At 53.9% G+C, this 22285-nt stretch overlaps 3 protein-coding genes across 5 annotated transcripts in view; all 3 read right to left on the bottom strand.

Annotated features, from left to right (window-relative positions):
• Positions 1-45: 45 nt before the first annotated feature.
• Positions 46-984, bottom strand: MRPS16 (mitochondrial ribosomal protein S16). Its single transcript, XM_005492943.4, has 3 exons — positions 830-984; positions 495-752; positions 46-416 (listed from the first exon to the last, which is right to left on the bottom strand). The coding sequence occupies exons 1-3, from the start codon at positions 939-941 to the stop codon at positions 265-267; spliced, it is 522 nt and encodes a 173-aa protein (XP_005493000.3). The 5' UTR covers positions 942-984; the 3' UTR covers positions 46-264.
• Positions 985-2212: 1228 nt separating this feature from the next.
• Positions 2213-16482, bottom strand: TMEM51 (transmembrane protein 51). The gene is made up of 3 exons (XM_074558707.1): positions 13478-16482; positions 4839-5257; positions 2213-3362 (listed from the first exon to the last, which is right to left on the bottom strand). The coding sequence occupies exons 2-3, from the start codon at positions 5174-5176 to the stop codon at positions 2951-2953; spliced, it is 750 nt and encodes a 249-aa protein (XP_074414808.1). The 5' UTR covers positions 5177-5257; positions 13478-16482; the 3' UTR covers positions 2213-2950.
• Positions 16483-19753: 3271 nt separating this feature from the next.
• Positions 19754-22285, bottom strand: part of KAZN (kazrin, periplakin interacting protein) — a 217968-nt gene continuing 215436 nt past the window's right edge. For all 3 annotated transcript variants that reach the window (XM_074558704.1, XM_074558706.1, XM_074558705.1), the window contains one exon: positions 19754-21769. In XM_074558704.1, coding sequence (XP_074414805.1) covers positions 21602-21769 — 168 coding nt within the window. In that variant the 3' untranslated portion in view covers positions 19754-21601. The remainder of the gene's footprint in view (positions 21770-22285) is intronic.

Genomic DNA, 22285 nt, shown 5'->3' on the forward strand with positions numbered 1-22285 from the left:
AACGACGAGCCCTGACCGAGAGGAGAAAGCAGCAGAGGGCCGGTGCAGAGTGCAGAGGTAACGCTTTAATGGGACCGACAGGGCGGGAGAGCTCGGGCCCGGGAAGGCCGGAGCAGCCCCGGCTGAGAACAACCCCGGGCCGGTGGAGTCTGGGGCCGGAGCAGTCCCGGGCCAGTGCAGCACCGGGTGAGAGCAGTCCCGGGCCGGAGAGGTCCCAGGCCGGAGCAGTCCGGGGCCGCTCGGGACCCTCCCGGCCGGGCCGTGTCAGGGCGCGGTTCCGGTACCGGTTCCGGTGTCGGTCTCGGCCGAGCCGTCCGCAGGCGCAGCCTCTGTTTGCTGCTCGCGCTGTCGCCGCCGGCGCAGCCTCTCGGCGCCGGTCACCGTCATGGGGTGCAGCGGCAGGAACCCCGCCAGCCCTGCCCGGTGAGAGGCGGTGAGCGCGGCACCGAGCGCGGCCCGCCCGCCCCTTCCATCCCCGCTCCCCCCGGGCCTACCCAGGAGCTTCTCGGCGGGCCGGGAGAGCTGCGCGCCGCAGCCCAGCCAGTAGCGCAGCCGCTCCAGGTTGAGCCCCGCCACCTTCTCGCCGTGCGCGTTGGGCAGCGGGTCCAGGCAGCCGAGCTGCTCCAGGTATTTCCCGTCGCGGGCGCGCCGGCTGTTGGCCGCCACGATGCGGAAGAACGGGCGGTTGGTGCAGCCCCCCAGCGCGAAGCGGATGATGACGTGGCCGCCGCGGCCCCTCAGGAGGCGGCTCCCTGCGGAGAGAGCGCGGGGCGGTCACGGCCGGGCCGGGCCGGGCCCAGCGGGGCCGCTCCGGGCCCGCCGCACTCACCGAGCTGCACCATGGCGGCGGCACGGCCCGCGCGCGGCGCGCACAGATGACGTAAGCGGAAGGAAGCCGCGCGGTGGCTGCTGGGAGTTGGAGTCGATGGGGATGACGTCATTTGGCAGCCCCACGTCACAGCGATTCTGCGGAGCACGGGCTCCCCAAAAAAGGAGGGTACGGCCCCAAAATGCCTGGAAATTCACAGGGACTGTGAGCGCGTGTGTAAAATACTGAAACTGCAGAGTTTGTAATTTTTATATCTATTGGCAAATAACGGCGCTTTCTATAAAAATTTATTTTAAAATAACCCCCCGTATCTGCTGCATCATACACAGGGTTTTAGAATATAAGAAATCCAGATCTACCTTAGCCAGTGCATCTCTATCCCACGCTTTTCCTCTTCCCTACCAAACTGCCCCAGTTTCTTCAGCAGAGGGAGCTCCAGCTTTACCTTTGTGCCGCCTCGCCTTTCTCGAGGATTGCCCAGAGGAGCTGGAGCGAGTTCCTGCTTCTGGAGCCTTCCCTGGCAGCAGCACCGACCCAACTCTGCTGGGCGCCTTTCCCTGGAGATGTGCCCCGGCCTCACCCCGACCTGGCAGCTGCTGACAAAGGTGCCCTGAGGGGAGTTAAGGCCTGAAGGATGAAGCTGCTGAGGAGGAGAATTCCAGGGCTGCGCGGCGCTCTGCTCCCCCTGCAGACTGGGAGCGGGTGAGGGACAGGCAGGGGACGCTGCTGGAGGTGGCTCCAGTTTCATCCCTGCCTTGCCAAGCCCCTTTCCTGGCTGTCAATCCCAGCACAAACTGGTACCTGCACACTGTGCACATCCCTTCCCTCCATCCCCCTCCCGTTTTAGGATGCTCAGCTGCCTCAGCCCCACCTGCTGGACGATGTCGGCCCCTCTGGGGCTCCTGATGCTCCTGGTGTCAGATTCCAGCTGGAAACACCCTGAGTGCTTTGGAAAGGCTTCCCAAGAAACCAACTTCTCCTTCAGGAACCTCTCACCCAACACAACCTGAGCCACGAGTGGTTCAACCAACTCAAGCACCAGAATTGCACAAAATGACCCCAAAAGCAGCCCTGTCCCAGCTGGCAGGGTGGCTGCAGTAGCCTTGGAAACCTTGGCCATGCTGCTGCCTGCCTGGCTGAGCTTTTCCTCTTTGCTTTGTTCATTTCAGGGTTTTCCTCTTCTTTTCCCAAGCAACAATCCTGGCAGCAGAACACAGCTCTGTGCTGGAGGTGGAGATGCCCATGGAGCAGCATCTGCTGGTGGATCAGAAACCTTGGGAAGGGCCAACCATGCACGAGTACACAACACACACACGATGTACAAAACACACACAAAATGTACACAACACACACACACACAATGTACAAAGCACACAGCAAACACAACATACAAAACATTTATTCAGACCAGCCTGCCTGCACAGGATGCTCAGCAGTGGTTCCACCCCTGGCTCTGGCACCCCCAGCCCCCCAGAGTCACCCCCTTGCCTCGAATGGAGCACAGAACACAGCAGGGAAGGCAGCAAGGCAGGAGATCCATCCTCTCCCCTTTCAGAGATCCATTCCTCTCCCCTTTCAGAGATCCATCCTCTCCCCGTTCAGCTGCTCCCCAGCAGCCAGCAGAGACCTTGGCAGGAGTCAGGGCTGGCTCAGAGCCACCAGCCCAGCCCAGCTGGGAGCCAGGGAGAGCCCTGGTGCTTCTCTGGCAATGTGCTTCCCCTTCCTCAGAAAGAAAAGACATCCAAAAAAAGAAACATTTCACTTTTCCACTTGGAAAATCCTTCTGCAACATCAGTTTGGTGGCTTGGAAAAGTCTTGCAGGAAGAGAGAGGGAGAGGAGATGAGGGATGCACTGGGTGGTCTCATTTCAAACACCACAAGTGACACTTTTGGCATGTCCAGCCTTCATTTACTTCACAGCAGCAGAATTGTGGTGTTCAGGTTTCTTTCCCCACAGTCCCAGGGAAAAGGAGTCCCATCCTTGGGCCACAGCACGTCCTCCATGTGGCAGCTTCCAGGCAGCCCTGGCTGCTGCTGCTGCCCCCACACACCAACCCGCTCTGGGCACGGTGGGTTTTAAAAAACCCTCAACCAAGCAGCATCACAGATTCCTCTATATTTTTAAGGCATTTGCTGGCCCACGGGCATTTTCTCCTGGATCTCCTCATACTTGGGTGGAGGGGTGAGGGGCTCTATGGTGATGGGGACGCTGCTGTTGCCCTGTGCCAGGTTGAGCCGGATGTCCTTGAGGTGCAGCTTCTCGGACTTGATCCTGCGCACCTTGAGGGGCTTGAGGCGCTTGCTGAGGCGGGAGCTGTGCCGGCTGGGCGGCCGCTCCGGGCCGGGCTCCGCGCCCGCCGCCCCCGGCGCCGCCCCGCCCTCCTCCAGCCCCGCCAGCGACTCGTACGAGGGCAGCGCCACGCTGAGCCTGTTGCTCCTGTCCGAGTCTCTGGGCTCCGAGTAGCCCGTGTTCATCACCTCCTCGTAGCTGGGCACGTAGTACTGCGAGGAGACGTCTTCATCCTCTTCTTGGCTGGAGGGGAAAGAGTTAAGTGTGGGTAGCACAGCTTCGTTTGGGAAGGGGATGGAGAGGGAAGAATAAAACCACCCCACCCCACCAGAAATAGTTTTTGCCCTTTTCCATTATATGCCAGTTTCCTTTTCCTTGACAGAATAAATAGTGACCCCACCTAGGTTCAGACAGATTTTATTTTCTTGTGACTTATGGCCATATTTCATCATCACTTTCTCTGCCCACAGACCCTTTTCTATTGCCCAGCAGTGATTTCTTCCCTCAAGAGAACATCAGTTTCTCTCCTCTCCTCCACTCACAAAAATCAGTCAAAATACATTGGAAAAGGACACCACCCCTCTCTCTTTGTCATTCTGATGTCTTATGGGTTGGGTACCTCAGGTTTTTCTGCAGATTCAACTCTATGCCACCATCTATGCACAGGTACCTGCACACAATACTTGCCATTTCTTTGGCATTCTGAAGTTAACTTTCCAATTAAACATAAAAAATCAGTTTTCTCTGAGGATCTGCAGACCAGAGGCAGCAGAGCCATTGTCCCCTCCTGTCCCCCTGCACCCCACACAGTCTCAGTGCTCCCCTCTCTCCCTGCACAGGGAGCCCTTCCCCTGTGCCTGTGTTTGTCCAGCCTGTGCCTGCTGTGGCAGCAGCCTTTGCTCTGCCCCACAGAACTCCCTGAGCAAACAGCTGAGCCCTGCAGACTTTCACCAGGTCTAAACTCCAAGGCTCTTTGGCACCTTGGCTGCACCCAGCCAGGCAGAGCCAGCCCCTCTCCTGCATGATGAGTTACGTTTGGGTAGCACAGCTTTGTTTGGGAAGGGGATGGAGAAGGAAGGATAAAACCACCCCACCCCACCAGAAACTTCTCCGTTATGTGCCATCTGGCTGCTCTCTGTGTCACCCAGGACCCTGCTCAGATTCCCTCAGCTCACTCCTGTGTGCCAGCCCAGCAGTGGCACCTCTCCCAGTGCTGCCCTGGCCTCAGCTCTGCCCAGACCCCACCTCACACACCAACAGGGCTCCCTTCCACTCACAGCTGCACAAATGCAGCCGGGCTCATTCCTTTCCCAGCTCCAGGACACACCAAAACCCTCAACTATGGTCTGTGCTTCCTTATTTCAGCACAGGCTGCCTTCCTCCAATGTCGCTGTAAGACACGAAAGGACACGAGCTCACATTGCTGCTCTCAAGGTGAAGAAAAAAGGGAAGTTTATTTTCTGACTCCAACATTTAGTTTTCTAAGAGTGACAGTGCCACTTCTCCAATGACACTGGACAAACCAACAGTCTATCAACTTTCTCTTCTTCTATAAAAGAATGCAAAACAATGAGTTATTTACAGCAAGTGTGTGAGAAAGTTCACTACAAGAACGTAAACATCAGAAAATCTTAAAAAATCAGAGTGACACTCCAGATCCTCCTGAGTGACAACATCCCTTGGCTTCATTCCCACCCTTTGTCCCCAGCCCCTCCTCACCTGTCCTCCTGCTGCGAGGGCTCTGTGGACACCTGGCGCTGCACGTGGCCGACGGAGAGCTCCTGGCTCTGCCTCTTCTTGTCGCGCACGCTGAGGCACAGGGAGAGCAGCAGCAGCAGCAGCCCGGCCCCCACCAGCACGTAGGCCACCGAGAAGGTTTTGCTCCTGAGGATGCTGCTGGAGCCGCGCTCGGGTTTGCTGCTGTTGCCGCCGGGTTTGTCGGGGGGCCCGAAGCCGGGCACCAGGTTCCACACGGCCATGATGATGCCCAGCACCAGCATGCCCAGCCCGATGGCCGTCAGGGCGTAGTGGGAGCCGTTGGCCCGGGACTGGGCCATGGCTGCGGGGGGGCTGCGCCCTCGTCGCTGTCACCGCATGGCTCGGGGCACGGCGGCTGCGGCCCTGCTGGCATCAGAGCTCTGGGGACATGGGGAAAAACCAAAACAGGGTGTGACTCCATCACCACTCCATCACCAACAACCCTCACAGCAGAACTCACTATTGTAATCACACTTTTCAGCTGATTTGCCTTCAGGATTATCCTCACAGGAGCACAATCCTACTCACTGCCTCACACACCCCATACACGCTCATAACAACACAACAAGGTGCTCTCCCATCCCTCACCACCTCAGTCCAAAACTCCTCCACATGAGAGTGGTGAGTGCACAGCACACAGCAAAGGCTCTGCAGCCACCACAGCACCAGTTTATCCACTGGAATCTCAAGCTGATCCTCTCTAGTATAATCCTAAGCATTAAGGAGCTATGAGCCAGCATGTCACAGACATCTTTTATGAAAAATCCTTTCCTTATGTTTTTCCTCCTGAGAAGCTGAGAGGCCTCAGGAAGAACATGAAAACAATGGTTATCTGCTGCTGTGGAATGTAACAGCTGGATCTTTGATTGGCCCATGTTGGTTGTTTCTAATTAATGGCCAATCACAGTCAGCTGGCTCAGACTTTCTGTCTGAGACACAAACCTTTGTTATTCATTCTTTCTTCTATTCTTAGCCAGCCTTCTGATGAAATATTTTCTTCTATTCTTTTAGTATAGTTTTAATACAATATATATCATAAAATAATAAATCAAGCCTTCTGAAACATGGAGTCAGATCCTCATCCCTTCCCTCTTCCTTGGACCCCTGTGAACACGGTCACACCAGCATTGGCCTTCTAAGCTAAAGAAAGAGGCCTCTCCCCCTCCTTAATTGTGTGCCTCAACTAAACCCCAGCCCCTGATTTTTTATCATGCTTACTTCATGATTTACCTTCTCCTTAATCATCCCACCTAAACTCCTGTCATTGGTATTGATAAACCCCCATCTACCAAACCACCCATTGCCCCAAGCACCACTCCCTGAGCCTGAGCATCTCACAAACCTCAGCCATCTCTCCTCAAGCTGAGGAGTTCATGGCAGGATGGAGCAGGGTAGATCCTTCCTGGATCCTTCCTCAACCCCATCCTTCTCTACTTTCTCAGCTGTAACATCCACCAACCTTTGAAAGCCATCCAATCACTGATGTTTGCTAAGGGCTTAGGTTGCCTGTGCTTAGGAGTGTGATAACTGCCAGCTTCACAGTATCAAAAGAAGGCCATCAAAATCGATTTCAAGAGCTGTTGCCAATACAAACCAACCTGGAAATGCTCAGCAACACCCCTCTAGCTGAGCAGCTTCTCCTCTCCCCCTGTTTGGGAGTGAGCAGGGCTCCTCACAGCACTGGCTGCCTGCCCTGGAATGCCTTCCAGCCCAGAGAACAGAAACCAAAACTGCCTCCCTCCCATCCAGCTCGACCCTGTGGCTTCCCCTGGCTGCTGCTGGCAAGGGCTGACAGGATGGAGAGCCCTTGGCAGGGCTCAGGCTCACTCCAGGCCGGCTCTCACCCTCCCTGGAGCAGCACACTGGTGCTGAGTGCCCCATGCATCCCTCAGGGATGTCGAGCAGAACACTCCCAGCCAGCCAGGCCACGGGTGGGAACTCCTCCTCTGACTGTTCTCCAAGTCACCAGTCACAAATGTGCTCGATTTCCAAAAATAAACACCCAGAGCCGCATTTCCTGCCTGCTTGCCTCCCTGGCCTCTGGTCCAGTGACCCATGGGTGAGCAGCTTGCATCCTCACAGCAGAGCTGCCCCATCTCCAGCCCAGTGAGCCCTGCAGGTCTGTGGATGTGCCGTGTCAGGGATCTCTCCTTCCCTCCCTGGCTTCTTTATGCAGGTTGGGCTGGAGGGGCTGTGGTCTGTGCTGTCAGTGGTGCTGTATCCACACACCCCCTCACACCCTTCAGCTCAACCCTCCCGAGCTCAGAAGTTTCATGTTTGCTTGTTTAGCTTGAGTGCACGCCCAGTTTGCAGGGTCAAGGGCCAGAATAGAACACAAGGGAGTGCAGCAGGAAAAGACTCGCACGGCAGCCTGGGGAGGAGGAACCTGCAGAGGAACCTCCCTGCCCACTGCCTGTGCCCCAGCACGCCTGGGGAGGCTCCAGGGGGGTGTCCCAGCCCCTCTGCACACAGCCCTGGCCCCACAGGGCTCTGGGCAGGGTAAAGTCTGGTCCCTCGTGGCTTTCTGGGGTTCTGGGACAGCCAGGAGCTGCTGATCCCAGCGCAGTGGGAGCTGCCACAGGCAGGCAGGGACAAGCCCATCATTCCCTGCCTTGCCAGCTCCAGCACAGGTTCCGGTTCTCTGTGCTCTGGGGAAGGAACCCACTGAGCCCAGCTGTAATTCCATCGCAGTGAGCAGCTGTTGAGGATGTGGAAAGCACTCAGAATGTCCTCAGCTGGATTCCCAGAGCCATCCTCCCACCCAAGCACTTCCAGGCCTGCCACTGGTGGTACCAGCCCTGCTCTCTGCCCTCCCACACAAAGGTTTTGCTCTCTGCTTGAGCCCTGTGGAGTTTTTCCCTCACCTGATGATCCAGCTGAGCTCCCATCATTGCCACAAACACATCAGCCAGCCAAGCCTTCACTCGAGAACAGCTGTGATGGCCTCGGGGCAGGAAAACTGCACTGCACCCAGGGTGGGCACAGAACACACCCATGGCTGGTCACATCCACCCATGGTATCCACTGTGCCTCCCCTCAGGCACCCCAGCCCTGGAAATGGGCAGGATTTCAGCTCCTACGTCACCCCTGTGCCTGGAAGTTTTTTACAGATCCATTGCAGTGCTACCCATCAGGCCAGCAATCAGATTAAAGAGGAGACTTGCTATTCCAGTCTATTTCTCCATTGAATTAGCTGCTCTCCTGCTTCCCAGAGCCGTTCCTATCTCTGCTCCAGCACTGCCCTGACGTCAGGATCCCGGGAAGGAGCTGCTGCTGCCTCTGCTCAGCTCCAACCCTGCCTGGAACCTCATCCCAGCACCACAGAATGGTTTGGGGTGGAGGGGCCTTAAAGCTCATCTCATCCCACCCCCTGCCATCAGCAGGGGCTGCTTCCACTATCCCAGGGTGCTCCAAGCTCATCCAACCTGGCCTTGAATACTCCTATGGATGGGGCAGCCACAGCTTCTCTGGGCACCCTGTGCCAGGGCCTCACCACCCTCACAGGAATTTCTTCCTAAATATCCAGTCCAAATTATCCCTCTTTGACTTTAGAATCATCTCCCCTTATCCTTTCACAGCAGGCCCTGTAAAAAGTGTGCCCACATCAGGTTGGCAAGCAATGCCTGAGTTTATCAGCCCCTAGACCCCCTTCCCTTTCCCTGCAAACCAGACCCCTCCATCCATTCCCTGCCCGTTCCCTGCCCTGGCAATGATTTACACCAGGATCTCCAAACCATTAAACTCCTCCAGCACAAGCCCGGGGGCACCCACACCTCCTCCGGGCTTCCCGCACCTCTGCCCTACTCCTGCAGCTCCGGAGCCTTCCGGGATGCTCTTGCGACATCTCCCCGTGCTAACCGGGCACGGGAAGGTTCGGGATAAGCCCGTTCTCAGCACCACATGCCCCCAAGGCTTTGGCACGGCTGCCGGGCGGAGCAGCAGCAGGAACAGCTTCCCTCCACGGCACACAGACCCCCGGCAGGCTCAGCCCGGATCCATTCCCCACCCCGGTGCCCCGGGAGGAGCTGCGGCCCCGCTGGTGCCTCAGGAGGAAGCCCGACACCCCCTGGTGCCCTCACAGCGCCCGCGCTCCTCTGCCCTCCGCAACCTTTGGATTTTTCCCTGCCATGACATCACCGTCCCACTCACGCTCCAGCAGCAGCACCTTTGTCACGGGATCGCGGGAGGGGAGGCTGCAGCGCAGGGAACAGGGCGAGCCCCGATGCACTCACCAGACACGGGATGAGCTCCAGGGCTTCCTCACCCCCAGAGAGACACAGCCCCTCAGAGCTGCCTCCAAAAACCAGGCTGGGACTGCACCACCAGTCGCACAACTCATGTTCTGGAAAATTCTGAGGGGAAATGAACCTGTTCTCCAACCATCCAAAGATTCCAGTCTCCTCTCTGTTAGATTACAAGGCTCTCCCTTCATCTTCATGCTTGCACCCAGAGAACCTGCTCATTAACCTCCTTCCCTGCTAATTGCTGGCCAGGCACATCCTCAGGAGCTTTTCCTGCAATGGCCACAGCCTCGTGTGTTACACAGGGGCTCAACCCACCAGGGACACAAAACTCCATGTGGGGCTCTAAAAAGCAACAGGTCAGGACTTGGGAGGTATTTTCACAGAGTCCCAGAATGTTTGGGTTTGGAAGGGATCTTTAAAACCACCAGCTTCCAGCTCCCTGCTGTGGTTTCTCTCTTTTTGTCCCTTTTTGCTCCCCTGTTCCCCCTGCCCCAGGAACAGGGGTGTTTCTGGCCAGCTGCAGCCCAGGGATGCAGGGAATAGCCAGAGAAACCCAGCTGAGTCACAAAATAAGCACTGCTGCTGATTTAGCCAATTTCTGAGCTTTTGGGCAAATCCCAGCCCATTTCAGAGCATCTCACCAGGGAATAGGAATCTGCAGGGACAGCTCCACACAGACTATCAGGGCTTTCCCACATTTTGCTTACCCTTCCTGCCTGGAGCACAAAAGAACACATCCACATCTCCATTGCCCACAGCATTCCCTACAGACACTTAACAGTTATTTTACCCTCTTTCTTAAACTTAATTTTTAACAACCCCTCCTCAGAGCTGTACCTTGTAGGGAACAGTGATGTTTTCCTCAAACCTTGCCCAAGGCTCTCCCACTCAGAGGCAGCCCAGGGCCCCCAGCTCTGGCACTTCCTGCCAAACAAGGGCAAAGCCCATTCCCAGGCTCAGAGTGCTGCAATCCACCCAGCTGGCCGTGGCCTCCACAGCAGAACAACAGTGACCCACAAAACCCCCATTTCCACAAAGCTGTGCCTGGCCATTCCCAAGCCATGTGCACCTGTCCCTGGGAACTGTGGGCACGGCTGCCAAGGGTTTCTGAGGTGGCACAGATCACACAGGGCACGGTAGCCAAACTGCAGGGCTGCAATCAGGGCTGTGCAGCAGCCACCACCTCGGCCTTTGCCATTGAGATACAGGAATCTGCTTCCCACACTGCTGCTCCCCATAATTCCATTATTTCCATCCAGTGGCAATGGACAGGGACAGGGAGTCCTTCCACGTCTGTGTTTCAGGACATTGCCATTTGTTCTGGGGACAATGCTGCCGTGGGCACCCAGGCCACGCTGGCACCGCTCTGGGCAGGTCAGTGAGCCCTGGCTGGGTCCTGGTTGCTGTGTAAACACTGTCCTGGGGCTTTTCCTGCTCCAGCCTCTGGGAACTACTGCCACACGAATGCTCCCACGCCCAGCTCTGCTAAACCAGGCAGGGGGGCTTGGGGTGATGCCTAGGGTTTTTAGCTTTTAATATTTTTCATATATTTCATATAAAATATATTTAATATTTTTCATATATTTAATATTTTCCATATATTTCCATAGCTTTGTAGGTTGTTAATGCACGGCTGTAACTCCCAGTACTTTTCCTATCTTTCCTCTCTACATTTAGGAACAATAAGCTAACCTTAGATACACTTTCCCAAAATGCTGTTTAGTCTTGTTCCAAGAACAGAATCGACTACAAGGATGTCCTGTTTTCCAAACAGAATCTGGACCAGACAAAACAAAAGTGGAGCAAAAAAAAAGCCTCTGGACTGCTTCCAGTGTGGCAGGACCCTGGAATTATTACCTAATCAAGTAACATTTTAATTGGAGAGTATATGATAAGAATACTAATCAACTAACCTTATAAAAATTGTACAATTACTATACCACGTGTGATTTTTGCCATATTGTGTACCTGAAAGTAAAAGTTTGCTTTTGCATCTACTCTGATGTTGTTGGGAAGATCTGTTCTATTTTCCAGGCAACAGGGCTGCTCCCCTCTCTCCAGGGAGCCGAATTCCTTGTGCACCTAGGCCTGGGAAAGCACACCTGCCTGGGAAAATCCCAGCACTCCTTCCTGCTTTCCTTTGGACACCACTTTGCACCCCTGAGTTTGGATTTTTTTTTTTTTTAATTCTAATCTGCTGTTTCAGCTGAGATAAAGCCATTCCTCCGCAGCCTCCCCCTGGTTTTTGTTGTGGGACCTCTCCCCAGATAACACCCAGACAAACACACCCAGAGCCTTCCAGCATGGGGAGACATTATCCACCTGCCCTTCTGATGTCCTCCAAAGGGGAACCAGCATTCCTGCTTCCTCCCAGCCCCTCTGGAGTGCTTTAAGCACCTCTGGAGCCCCTGGATGATTATCCCCCCTTCCTGCAAGCCACCAACCTGGCACTTCTCACTGGCTGCCATCAGCCTCGCCAGCACCGCCTTCCTCATCCTCTGCCTGGATTTCCAGCAATGTGTTTTTCCCCAGCACAGCATCACCTCTCCCTGTGCTTTTCCAACCAAAGAAAACCCACAGTGGACAGCCAGGGAGCTCCCAGGGGAGGAAGGGAGTGAGCAGGGATGCTGGAGGGCACAGAGCCAGCCTGGGGACAGGGAGCAGCCAAGCGACACGGGGCAGCCAGGCTCAGGGCAGCCGTGTTCCGCAAGGTGGGCACAGGTATTTTGATATGGAGGGAGGTTTGCTGGGGATTACATGGCTCCAAGCCACCTGCACCGCTCACACAGGATATTTAGCTGCTTTACAGAGCCCTGACATCAGTTTCTGCCTGTGAAATACACTAGGAATGAGAAAAGCTGGAGTAGCACGGGGAGGCAGACACACAGCTGGGCTGCTGGAGGGATCCCTCCTCCCAGGCTCCAGACAGCCCTGCCCAGCCCCGGCCCTCTGGCATCTCCTACAGCACCGCCACGGCGCCAGGCACTGGCACTCAGCTCTCTCCAGGGCACCGGTGGCCAAACATTCCTCCTTCCCAAGGCTTTTCCAGCCCGTGTAATTACACAGCTAAAATCAAAGGTGTTTCACATACTTCCGAGTCACCCGAGTCCAGGGCTGGGCTCACCAGCCCCACACCCACATGTTCTTCGCTGACACATGGGAGGTTTTCCCTTTCTGCCTCTCATGCCAGGACATCCAGGGCTGCAGACAGATGCAGGATGCTTGGATTTGTTGTAGAGGGATGTGTTGTGCCAGCATCCCATCTGGCAGTGGCCTAGGTCTGCTCCAGAGAGGCTTTAAGGAGCTGCAAAGCCAGGACCACACCTCCAGCTGCAGCTTCACCTCACCAGGCTCCGTTTACCACACAGAGCCAAGGGTGACCCATCTCACACGGGACAAGCTCATGGAGCTGCTGGATTCTGCTCAAGAATCCACACTTCCCAACAAAACCAGCTATGCTGTGCTCAGTGATGCACATCCCCACCAAAAATCCAACACCAACATCAGCAGGCAACCACTCTGGACACGCTCGAGATACACTTGCAGGTTTGCCGAGCCCCTCAAGGCTCCAGGCCGTTCCTCCATGGGCGGCAATGGCACCACAGGAAGGGCCGAGCCCCGGCGCTGGGCGCAGGGACAGCCCGGCCCCGACCTGACCTGAGGGAATGTCCTTCTCCTTGGCTTTGTTTGCTCTCCCGACAGCCTGGCTCGCACACGGCTCCTGCACCTTCCCGGGGACGGGCACGGCCACCGTGGGCTGGGGATCCGTGTGCCGCCCCTGTGGGCACCGGCCCGGGCTCGGCGGGGGCATTCCCTGGCGCCCTCCCTGCTGCTGATCCTCCCTCAGAGTGCCACTGAAGGGTACCCAAAGCACAACCACTCTCCCCCCTCTCTCAGCACGGCCAGCCCGGTGCCTGCCAGGGCTGACGACGTGTCCCAAGCCCAGGTGTCCCCAAGGGTGACCCCAAGGCCCCGCCGCTCCCCACACGGCGCCGCTCCCAGTCCCTCACGCTCCCGCTCCCCCACGCGTGTCCCCGCTCTGGGGGCGTTTGCTCCCGCTTTGAGGGTGTTTGCTCCTGAGGGTGTTTGCTCCTGCTTTGAGGGGCGTTTGCTCCTGCTTTGAGGGGTGTTTCCCCCGCTTTGTAGGTGTTTTCCCGAGCTTTGGAAGTGATTCCAGCTCAGCCCGAGCCGGACTCGGCTCCGACTCCCCTCTAGTCCCGTTCCTGGTCCTGTTCCCGTTCCCGGTCCCGTTCCCGTTGGGACTGAGCCCAGCCCGCCCCGCTCCCGTTCCCAGAGCTCCGAAGGCTCCCCGAACAGAGGGTCCCGTCCCCTCCCGGCTCCCCCGGCCCCACGTACCTCCGGCAGCGGCGGCGGTGGGTCCGGCGGGGCCGCTCCGCCCTCCCCGGCCCGGCCTCCGGGGCGGCGCTTCCCGGGACCGGCCCCGCCGCTCCCGCCCCGGGCACCGGGCTCCGTTCCGGGAAGCAGCGGAGGGGCGGAACCGCGACTTCCAAAAGCTGTAGGGAGACTCCCACAAACTGCCAGGGAGACCCCCAGAACCAGGCGTGGGTCACACCTGGGATGCCGATCGTGTCACCCCCTCGGAGCACTTGCAGCCCCTGCTTGATGCATCTCAGCCTCGCATCGCTGCTTTCAAAGGATCCCGGAATGGTCTGGGTTGGAAAGGACCTTAAAGCCCATCCCTGCCATGTCCAGGGACGCCTTCCACCATCCCAGGTTGCTCCACACCTCATCCAACCTGGCCTTGGACACTTTTGGGGATGGGGCAGCCACAGCTTCTCTGGGCAACCTGAGCTAGGGCCTCACCATCATCCCACGGAAAAATCTATTCCCAACACAATGAAAGTTTTAGTTTTTATTCTACAGCAATGGCCCTGTTTTGTAAAACTCTTGTAGCAATGAGCGGAGATTTCACTCAATCAGTTCCAAGCTTTGTGTGCAGAAGCCCCATTTTGATGAACTCAAATCACTCAGGCTCATCACTGCATTCAACAGAGCAGAGCCAAGCTTGCACTCACAGGGAAAGCTCTTTTTATCAGTCTGCTGCCCTGTATAAACATTCCCAGTTAACCATTTGTGTGCTGGGAAGAGCAGTTTCAGGCACAGCCCTCCCCATGGCTCCTGGCCTCACAGCCAGACATTCCCATGGTTTCCAGACTGAGCCATGGGGAGCAGAGCTGGGCTCTGGCAAACCTCAGTGCAACCAACACCGTGTCCAGTGTCACCTCTCCTTGGCTGCCATCCCAGCAGCAATGAGGATGTGTTTTTCCAGGCTCTTCTCACACCCAGCTGTAATAATAAACACCACCAAGGACTCAGATCCTGTTAGAGATGATACTCAGGGTGGGTTTTTTCCTGATCCAAGCAAAAAAACCTGCATCACTATGCTGCTGGACCAGCCACTGCAGTTTTTCCTGTCCCTTAAGCTCTGTGAGACCTTGTGGAGGCAAAAGGCATGGTGAACCAAATGAAACTTGTCACATCACCTGGCGTGACTCAGCTCCACAGCCCTGCCTTGGGGCCACTGGTGTTCAGGATGCTTGGGAAAGCCCCGCTGCTTCCCTGCATCTCTTCCCTACCAGCACAATCCCACATGGAGCTGACGGTATTTTCCACTGACTCACCTGCCCGTGATACCTCCCCGCTCTAATCAAAGGGCAATTCCGAGAGCTGTGCTATAAAAAGAAATAATTATTAAACATAACTGCATTTTTTTCCCCTTGGATGGATTGTTTTGCATTTTTCCGCTTGGCCCCCGGCTCAGGCAAATTTGCCCCACTTCAGGTGGATTTCTCCCTCTCCTTCTCCACCTTCCTGTGTCAAACACAAACCTGACATCCCGAGCAGCTCTGGCAGTCAGGAGACACAAGAGGGAATTGTTTTCTCTGTAGGAAAGGGGGGGAACATGGACATCACACAGTGACTGTCACCAATCCGGCGCAGGGAGAGCTCCTGCCCGAGCCAGGTCACCCCCCTGCAGAGGCCCTGGGGACCGTGAGCACAGAGGGGACATTCATAACCTGGTTCATCGAGTTTCCACTCCACAAAGCTGAATATTGGCCAGGAATGGGCTTTTCAGTGGCACTGGAGCAGGATCAAGGAAGGGGGGCTTGCCTTCACCCCTTGGATGGCGGATAAAGCACCTGCCTCTCCCTGGCACACATTCTCTGTGGGATGATGTATTCACATCCCTCCCTTGGGCTCCTTTCCCTTTCCAGCTCTGCAGCCATCCCAGTGTGGGGATTTATCTATGGCACCTCAAATCTTCCCCCTGCAAAAACTCCCTGCCCAGTCCCAGGCTGGGACTTTTCCAGGGTGATTATCCAGCCAGGTATGCAGGTGCAGAGCACAGGAATGCCAGGCTGGAAACTGGAGCTCCCACCAGAGCCACCAGCAGGCAACAAAAAGGGCCTTTCAGAAGAGCATCTGATGCCCTGCTATGTGCAGAGGTGCCAGGGGCTCACATCTTCCTGCCTTAGAAATTGCTCAGTGGCAAATTTCCCTGCTTTTTCCTGCTCAAAAGTGCCCAACATGTGTGTTAAAGTCACCAGAGGAAGTCTTGGATTCCTCCAAAACTTACCAACAGTGGTGTCCAGTGACCCCTGGATACCCAGTGCTGGATGGCTTGTCCTGAAAGAGGCAAAGCCCACCCCTGGCAGTCAGGTCAGTGGAGCCACCGAAATGCAATACAAAAAAACTATACAGTTACATACTGTAATAGCATTATATTATACTGTAATACTATTATATTATAAAGCCATGGAATGATAGGACAAGGTGATATGGGATCAAACTGGCAGAGTGCAGATCTAGATTAGATATGAGGAAGGAATTTTTCCCTGTGAGGGTGGGGAAGCCCTGGCACAGGTTGCTCAGAGAAGCTTTGGCTGCCTCATCCCTAGAAGTGTCCAAGGCCAGGCTGGATGGGGTTTAGAGCAATCTGGGATAGTGGGAGGTGTCCCTGGTGGGATGAAATTGTCTCTAAGGTCACTTCCAATTCAAACTATTCTGTGATTTGGTGATTAACAGAGTTAACAGCTTCATCACAGATGAATGCTTGCCCTTTCCATCAGCCCTTTCCCAAGCTTCTTCATGTCCCCACAGTTTTCTTTGTTTAAACTCTGTATTTCTCCTAATGTATGAAGGGCTGTAGAGCATGGGATATTCCTTCTTCAGTGGAAGTCATGTGGCCAAACCAATTCAGACAACACGATTTTAAATAGCATTATAATATTTTAGAAAGATGCCATATTGCAAATTCCACGTGAAATAGTATACACTTGGCATGTTGCAAATCCATTTAAATGTATTACTGACATATATGAGATGTCACAGCTGTCACAATGTTAACTGCTAATAAATGCCAGAAATATAATATACATCTATATCTATACATCATATAAATATGATGTTTAGATAGATTATATATATGATATAGATATAAATAGATAATATGTTTATATATAAATAAATAGATATATAGATATAAATAGATATATCTAAATATAGATAAATATATCTATACATCATATAAATATGATGTATAAATAAATAGATATATAGATATAAATAGATATATATAGATAAATATATCTATACATCATATAAATATGATGTATAATGGAACATGGCAGGGCCCCAGCTTTGCCCCCAGGAGGAAAGCCCATCCCAGCTTGCTCCATGATGTGTTTCCTCAGATCCCATCCCAGCCCTTCTCCATACTTTTCTCTCTCTTCCTCATGCTTTAGTTCCTGCACCCCAATTTAGAGTTTCTGCCGGGCTGCAGGCTGGGAACCTCCCATGCAAGTGGGAAAAAGAGGAAAAGCAGCTGCTTGGGAGGCATTTCCTCACATTCCCGGTGGGAGGGTGTGACCTGCCAGCCCCTCCTGGCGGGGTGAGGATCCGGTGTCCCCGGGGCTGTGGGACCTGGCGGTGCCGGTCCGACCGGTCCGACCACCGTGCCAGGTCAGCGGCTGCTGCTCCGAGCACTCGCACGTCTGCAGCTGGAAAACTGTGTAAATAAAGGTACTGTGTTCACTGTAATCATAGTAAATAACCTGTGCTTCCTCCTGGAGCTGCTCCAGGGCTGCTGCATCCCTGTGGTGAAGCTCTGGTTTGGGCTTGGGAATAGGAGAGCCAGGGCTTGAGAAGAGCACAGCTGGAAGAGAAGGGCTACGGTGGTGTTGTGCAGCTGGTTATTTAAAAGCTGAGCAGATTAATGTAGCTGTTCAAAATAAAGAGCAGGTTGTGAATGAGAGCTGTTGTCCAAGAACAGGAAAGTGCTGGGAGATCAATCACTAGCAGTGATAAAACTCCAAGGAAACCTTCTTACCTGGATAGGAGGCCTTGTGTGTCCCAGCTGGATGGAGTGGAGACACTGGTGCTCTGCTGGTGCTCGTGGCTGTGTCAGGCTGGGGCAGGGGGAAGGTGACACAGGGGCTGATGAGGGGACAGCTGCAGGGACGGTGGCAGAGCAGGGTGTCCCAAAGGAGCTCTGCAGTGAGGGACCCCAACAGGCACTGCTGCATCCCCTGGGCTGTGAGGTGAGGGCTCAATGACACTTCCAGGGCTGGCTTTAAAAGCAGCACCAGGGAAAAACTCCTCCAGGGAAAACACTGAAAACAGGTGAATTAATGACAGGCACATTCCCAAATTTTTAGCAGTTCTGAGCAATAAACCAGCAGCCTCACCAGCAGCCCTTGGGGAGATCACCGTCACCCACACTCTGTGACCTACCCCATGCCAAACCCCACCAACCTCCTGATGATTTATTCAGCTGTTTGGGGTGCATGAGTTTAGCTCTTTATTACCAAAACTCCAGCCTGGGGAAATCACCAACTAAAGCTATGGGGTGAGTCAGTGTAGAGGCAGGAAATGTCCCAGACTCACCCCTGTTTCCTTGCTGTGACCTCTCAACCCCATTCCTGATCCACAGGTTACCAGGGCAAGGCTGTGGCACGGGAGGTAAATGTCACCCAGAGATGTTGTAATGTCACCCAGAGATGATGCCAGCACTGGCACAGCTGGATGACACACCAGGAGGTGCTGGGGACAGCACCCTCTGTGGGGGCACCCACACCCCACACAACACCCCCTGCCCCCACGTGGCGTTGGGATATTTGCCTTTCTCAGTCTAAAGTCCTCGCCAGAGAAAAGGCTCCAATGAGCGCAAGAGGCTGCACAACAACGAGCGCGGTGCAAAGTGCACCAAGAGGGGCGGTAACACCTAAAACAAACACAGCCGGGGCGGAGGAACGCGGGGACTGCTCGCACGGTGGCAGCAGCGCAGCACGGAGCTGCTCAAGCAGCACGGCGGGGATGCAGCAGGGACCGGGCTGGTGTGGGAATGAAGCAGGGATGGGACTGATAGGGGCTGCAGGAGGGACCAGGCTGGTGTGGGGTACAGCAAGGACGAAGCTGGTGTGGGATGCAGCAGGGATGGGGGATGCAGCAAGGATGAAGCTCCTGCAGCCCCCACTGCCATGGAAGAGCAGGTCAGGGGGACAAAGCCACCAAGAAGCCCCTCCTCAGCCCAGGACACACAGACACAGGGAATGTGGCCTCTCTGCCTGCTGTGGCTCAGGTGAGGGGGGTGACCTGTGTCACCCTGCACAGGGTCTGCCACGGTTCCCACAGCACAGGGCAGAAGCCTTGCCAGGACTGGAGTGGCACTCTGACACATTCCTGCCCGCCAAAACTTTTAAAGCCACAGATGGGATAGATGAGCACCCACACCCCATCCCATGCACAAAGGACAACACCAAATCTCAGCAGGGAACCGCTCCAAGTGCAGCAAATCCCACCATGGGCTGTGCCCAGCTCATGTTTGCTGTGCTCAGCAGTTGCCCTTCAATGCCACCTGCAGTTCCCATTAACGCTGGATTCCAGCTGTAGGTGACAGAGCTGGAGAGCCAGCTGGCTTCTCCTGAGTTTTTCTTATTTTTGTTCCAGCTCTCCCCATTTCAGACTGTGGTGGCTCTTACCTGCTCTGCAGCTGCTCCCAAACCCAGGAGGCTGTTTCTGTCAGGAAAAAAGAAGAAGAAAAAATACACTTCTTGATCTGTACTCTGATTATGGGCTTGAAACTCATTGCAGGTTGCCTTTGCTCCAGCCTGCAAAACCACCACAGACCCCAAAACGGCATCAGGCCCCACTGGAAGTGCTGGCACAGCCTACAGGTCACCAATGTAATCTGAATAAAATAACAATAATAATAATTTATCAACCTCTACATTGATAACAATAATTTATCCAATTGGAACACACTTTCTAATTTCTCCATCCTTTCTGCAGTTCTTAGTACTTCCCATTATATTTTCCATACCCAAGCAGGACATCTCCTGGCAGTCCTTACTTACCTTAAACCCTTGAAATCCCCATTTCATACAGATGCAGACAGTCCCAGCCTCCTGCCAGCATTCTTGCATCCAGGAGCAGGCATTTGGCTGGGAGCTGGTCCTGGGAAATGTTGGCCCAGCCTTCTCCTGAATCCTCCCATCACCCTGGAGCCCCCAAAATTCACACAGCACTCAGGGTGTCCTGCACCCTGGTGCCACGACAGAGATGCCAACAACCCATCCAGGCTCTCCAATTAAACCACATAGAGTTCATCCATACTTTAAAATAAGCTTTATTTAGATCTTTTATAATTTTATATTTGCATCCATGCCTTCAAGGATTCTCCCCCGCTCACAGGGGGAAAAGTTAAATCTAATGTTACCCATAATTCATATGCTATTTAGCAAAGTTCTCTTTTAAATAAATCATCCTCTTAGTAATTTTTAGAATTACTTCCTAATTTACAAAAAAGCTGAAATGCAAAGGAAACTACTCGATAACAAGGAGATCACTCATCTGTTCTGGTGGTTTAGAGTTTAAATTATAAAAAACGCAAGGAGAACAAAGAAAAAAAACAGAACAGAACCCAAAAAAACAACAAAATATATAAAAATACTTCTCTGCAGAGAAAAGATACCATGGGGCAAAGCCTAGTCTGCCACCCCAGGAGAGCCTGGGGGGGTTGGTCCCTCTGTCACCCCCTCCATGGCCTCTCTGCATCATCCCTTGGAATGGAATATACAGCGCGAGGGCATCGGTTTAGTTCGGTGATTTAAGACAAAATACCCTTATTTTTTTCAACCAGGGCGCAAGTATCAGAATTAAGAAAAATAATACACTATTATAGTTCATTAAATAAATCTTAATACATTTTTTTTTAAGAGCTTAAAATTATACTGTAAGCATTAAAGCATAAGGTACTTATCTTGGCATAAGCAGAGCGCGGCACGTGTTAGTGGAGAGGGGAGGTGGCTGCCGCACCGGGGGGTGGTTTGGGGGCATTTCCAAGGAATTTGGAAAAACAAGTTCCACCTGTGCTTCCAAATCACCCCAGAGCCAGAAAAACCTCCCTAGTGGGGACTCGTACCGATTTCCCCAGCCCCCTGTGACGGCAGTAACACCCCAAACTGGAGCGGGGTGGCCGGCCCTATCTGAGCAACATCTTGGGATACGGGATATCTGGGATATCACCTTTCTCCCAGCTCGTGCCGGATCCCCCTAAAATTTACTTGAAGCAAAGGGTGAGCACCCCTCAAAAGCAGGGAAAAACAGCGGGCAAAGCTCCCACCAGCTTGCCCCCATCTGATCTCCCGGCATGTGTTTAGGTTTGCGTTTTCCAAGGCGTTAAGTGCTCCTGGGGCAGCTGAGGGAGCCCGGGCTGGGGGGTCCACAGCCCCAATCTCCCCCAACAGCAACATCCCAGGACAGTACAGTACAAACACCCCCTTCCTCCTCCCCGCCCCATCCCAACCGACGTGGAAAAATATAAAAATCCCAAAACTTCTGCAATAATTTAGTTAGAATAGCTCCTCTGGGTTTGTGCAAATAAATTAAAACAACTAAAAAGGAACGTTAAAACACTTATTTCCAGACCGGCAGGCGTAACAACCAGCCCGGGTCGCCTCCACGGGGCTCGGCCAGGAAGACATCACAGCGAAGGAGATTTTCTTGGTGTTGTTTTTGTGTGTTTTCTCTCTAAGATCCCTCAGCTGGGCAGGTCCTTCGTCCCCAAGCGAGGACATCCCGCAGGCTGGGCTCCGGAAAACAGCGGTTTCGGACAAGAGACATCACAAGCACAAAGTGCACAATATTTCTCGTATTTACAGAGACACAGCAGTCCTTCAAGTTTCAAGTTTTGTCAAAAGAACAAGAAAAAAGAACAAAAAACCCTCCCAAAACAAGAAAAAAAAAAAAACCCAACCCAAACGGACAAACTGAGGCGACAACAAAGGAGTTATCAGGATGGAAAAAAATCAACAAAAAAAACCATGGGAAAAAAGGGAAAAAACTGAAGTTACGACACAGCTGCATCGCTCCCAAGACAACAGGTAACAGGTCCACAGGTGGGACGGGCTGTGGGTGGGGATATGTACATGTGCAGGGCCGGGAGAGGCTCTGGCGCCGTCACCAGTCCGCGTCCTCCTCGATGTAGTAGTCGGGGGCCGTCCCGTCGAAGAGCCCGGGATCGAGGGACTTGCGCTGCTTCCCCCGGGCAAACACCCTGGAGATGGAGCCAAAGCCCATCTTCTCTTTCTTCTTTTTCCGTTTTTGGTCTTCCAGGTCTTCTAGAGACTGTGGGAGGGAGGACAAGACACAAGTTTAGGCATTCAGCTTTTCCTTTACCATTTTCCCCTTCACTCACATCAAGGATGATGGACCATGTGGTCCCAGTCCCAAAAAATTTGAGTCCAGGTCCCAAAAAATATTTGCAGCCAGATACCACAAAATATTTTCATCCAGGTCCAAAGTAATGTTAAGATCCTGGACCAAAATACAATAACATTCCTGGAACCTGTGTGGTGGAATTTGCAGTGTAATTGGGCCCCCTCTCCACAGCTCAGGATTTTGGCCTCTTTAATTCAACTGGATCAGGATTCCAGCTCTTGGAATAAATAGTGAGAGCATCTGTGTGGATTGCAAAAGTATCCCAATGTTTTAGGGCCAAATACAGAAGAACAACATGATTTGGCTGGACCTTATAAAAATCAACGCTGGGATAGGCCTGAGCTCAGTGAATACCTGAGGGGCAAATTATGGGAATAGGAGACACCCCAGACTTACAGTGCAGGATGACTTCCATTCATCCCA

Source organism: Zonotrichia albicollis, chromosome 25, assembly GCF_047830755.1.
Source record: "Zonotrichia albicollis isolate bZonAlb1 chromosome 25, bZonAlb1.hap1, whole genome shotgun sequence".
Lineage (NCBI taxonomy): Eukaryota > Metazoa > Chordata > Aves > Passeriformes > Passerellidae > Zonotrichia > Zonotrichia albicollis.

What these genes read in the sequence shown, in the direction of transcription:
- MRPS16 (XM_005492943.4), bottom strand. Translation starts at nt 941, where the DNA reads ATGACGTCATCCCCATCGACTCCAACTCCCAGCAGCCACCGCGCGGCT. An exon ending in CGCCGCCATGGTGCAGCTCG is followed by an intron (nt 753 to 829) that starts GTGAGTGCGGCG and finishes CTCTCTCCGCAG; the next exon opens with GGAGCCGCCTCCTGAGGGGC. An exon ending in GCCCGCCGAGAAGCTCCTGG is followed by an intron (nt 417 to 494) that starts GTAGGCCCGGGG and finishes CTCACCGGGCAG; the next exon opens with GGCTGGCGGGGTTCCTGCCG.
- TMEM51 (XM_074558707.1), bottom strand. Translation starts at nt 5,176, where the DNA reads ATGGCCCAGTCCCGGGCCAACGGCTCCCACTACGCCCTGACGGCCATC. An exon ending in CCCTCGCAGCAGGAGGACAG is followed by an intron (nt 3,363 to 4,838) that starts GTGAGGAGGGGC and finishes TTTCCCCTCCAG; the next exon opens with CCAAGAAGAGGATGAAGACG.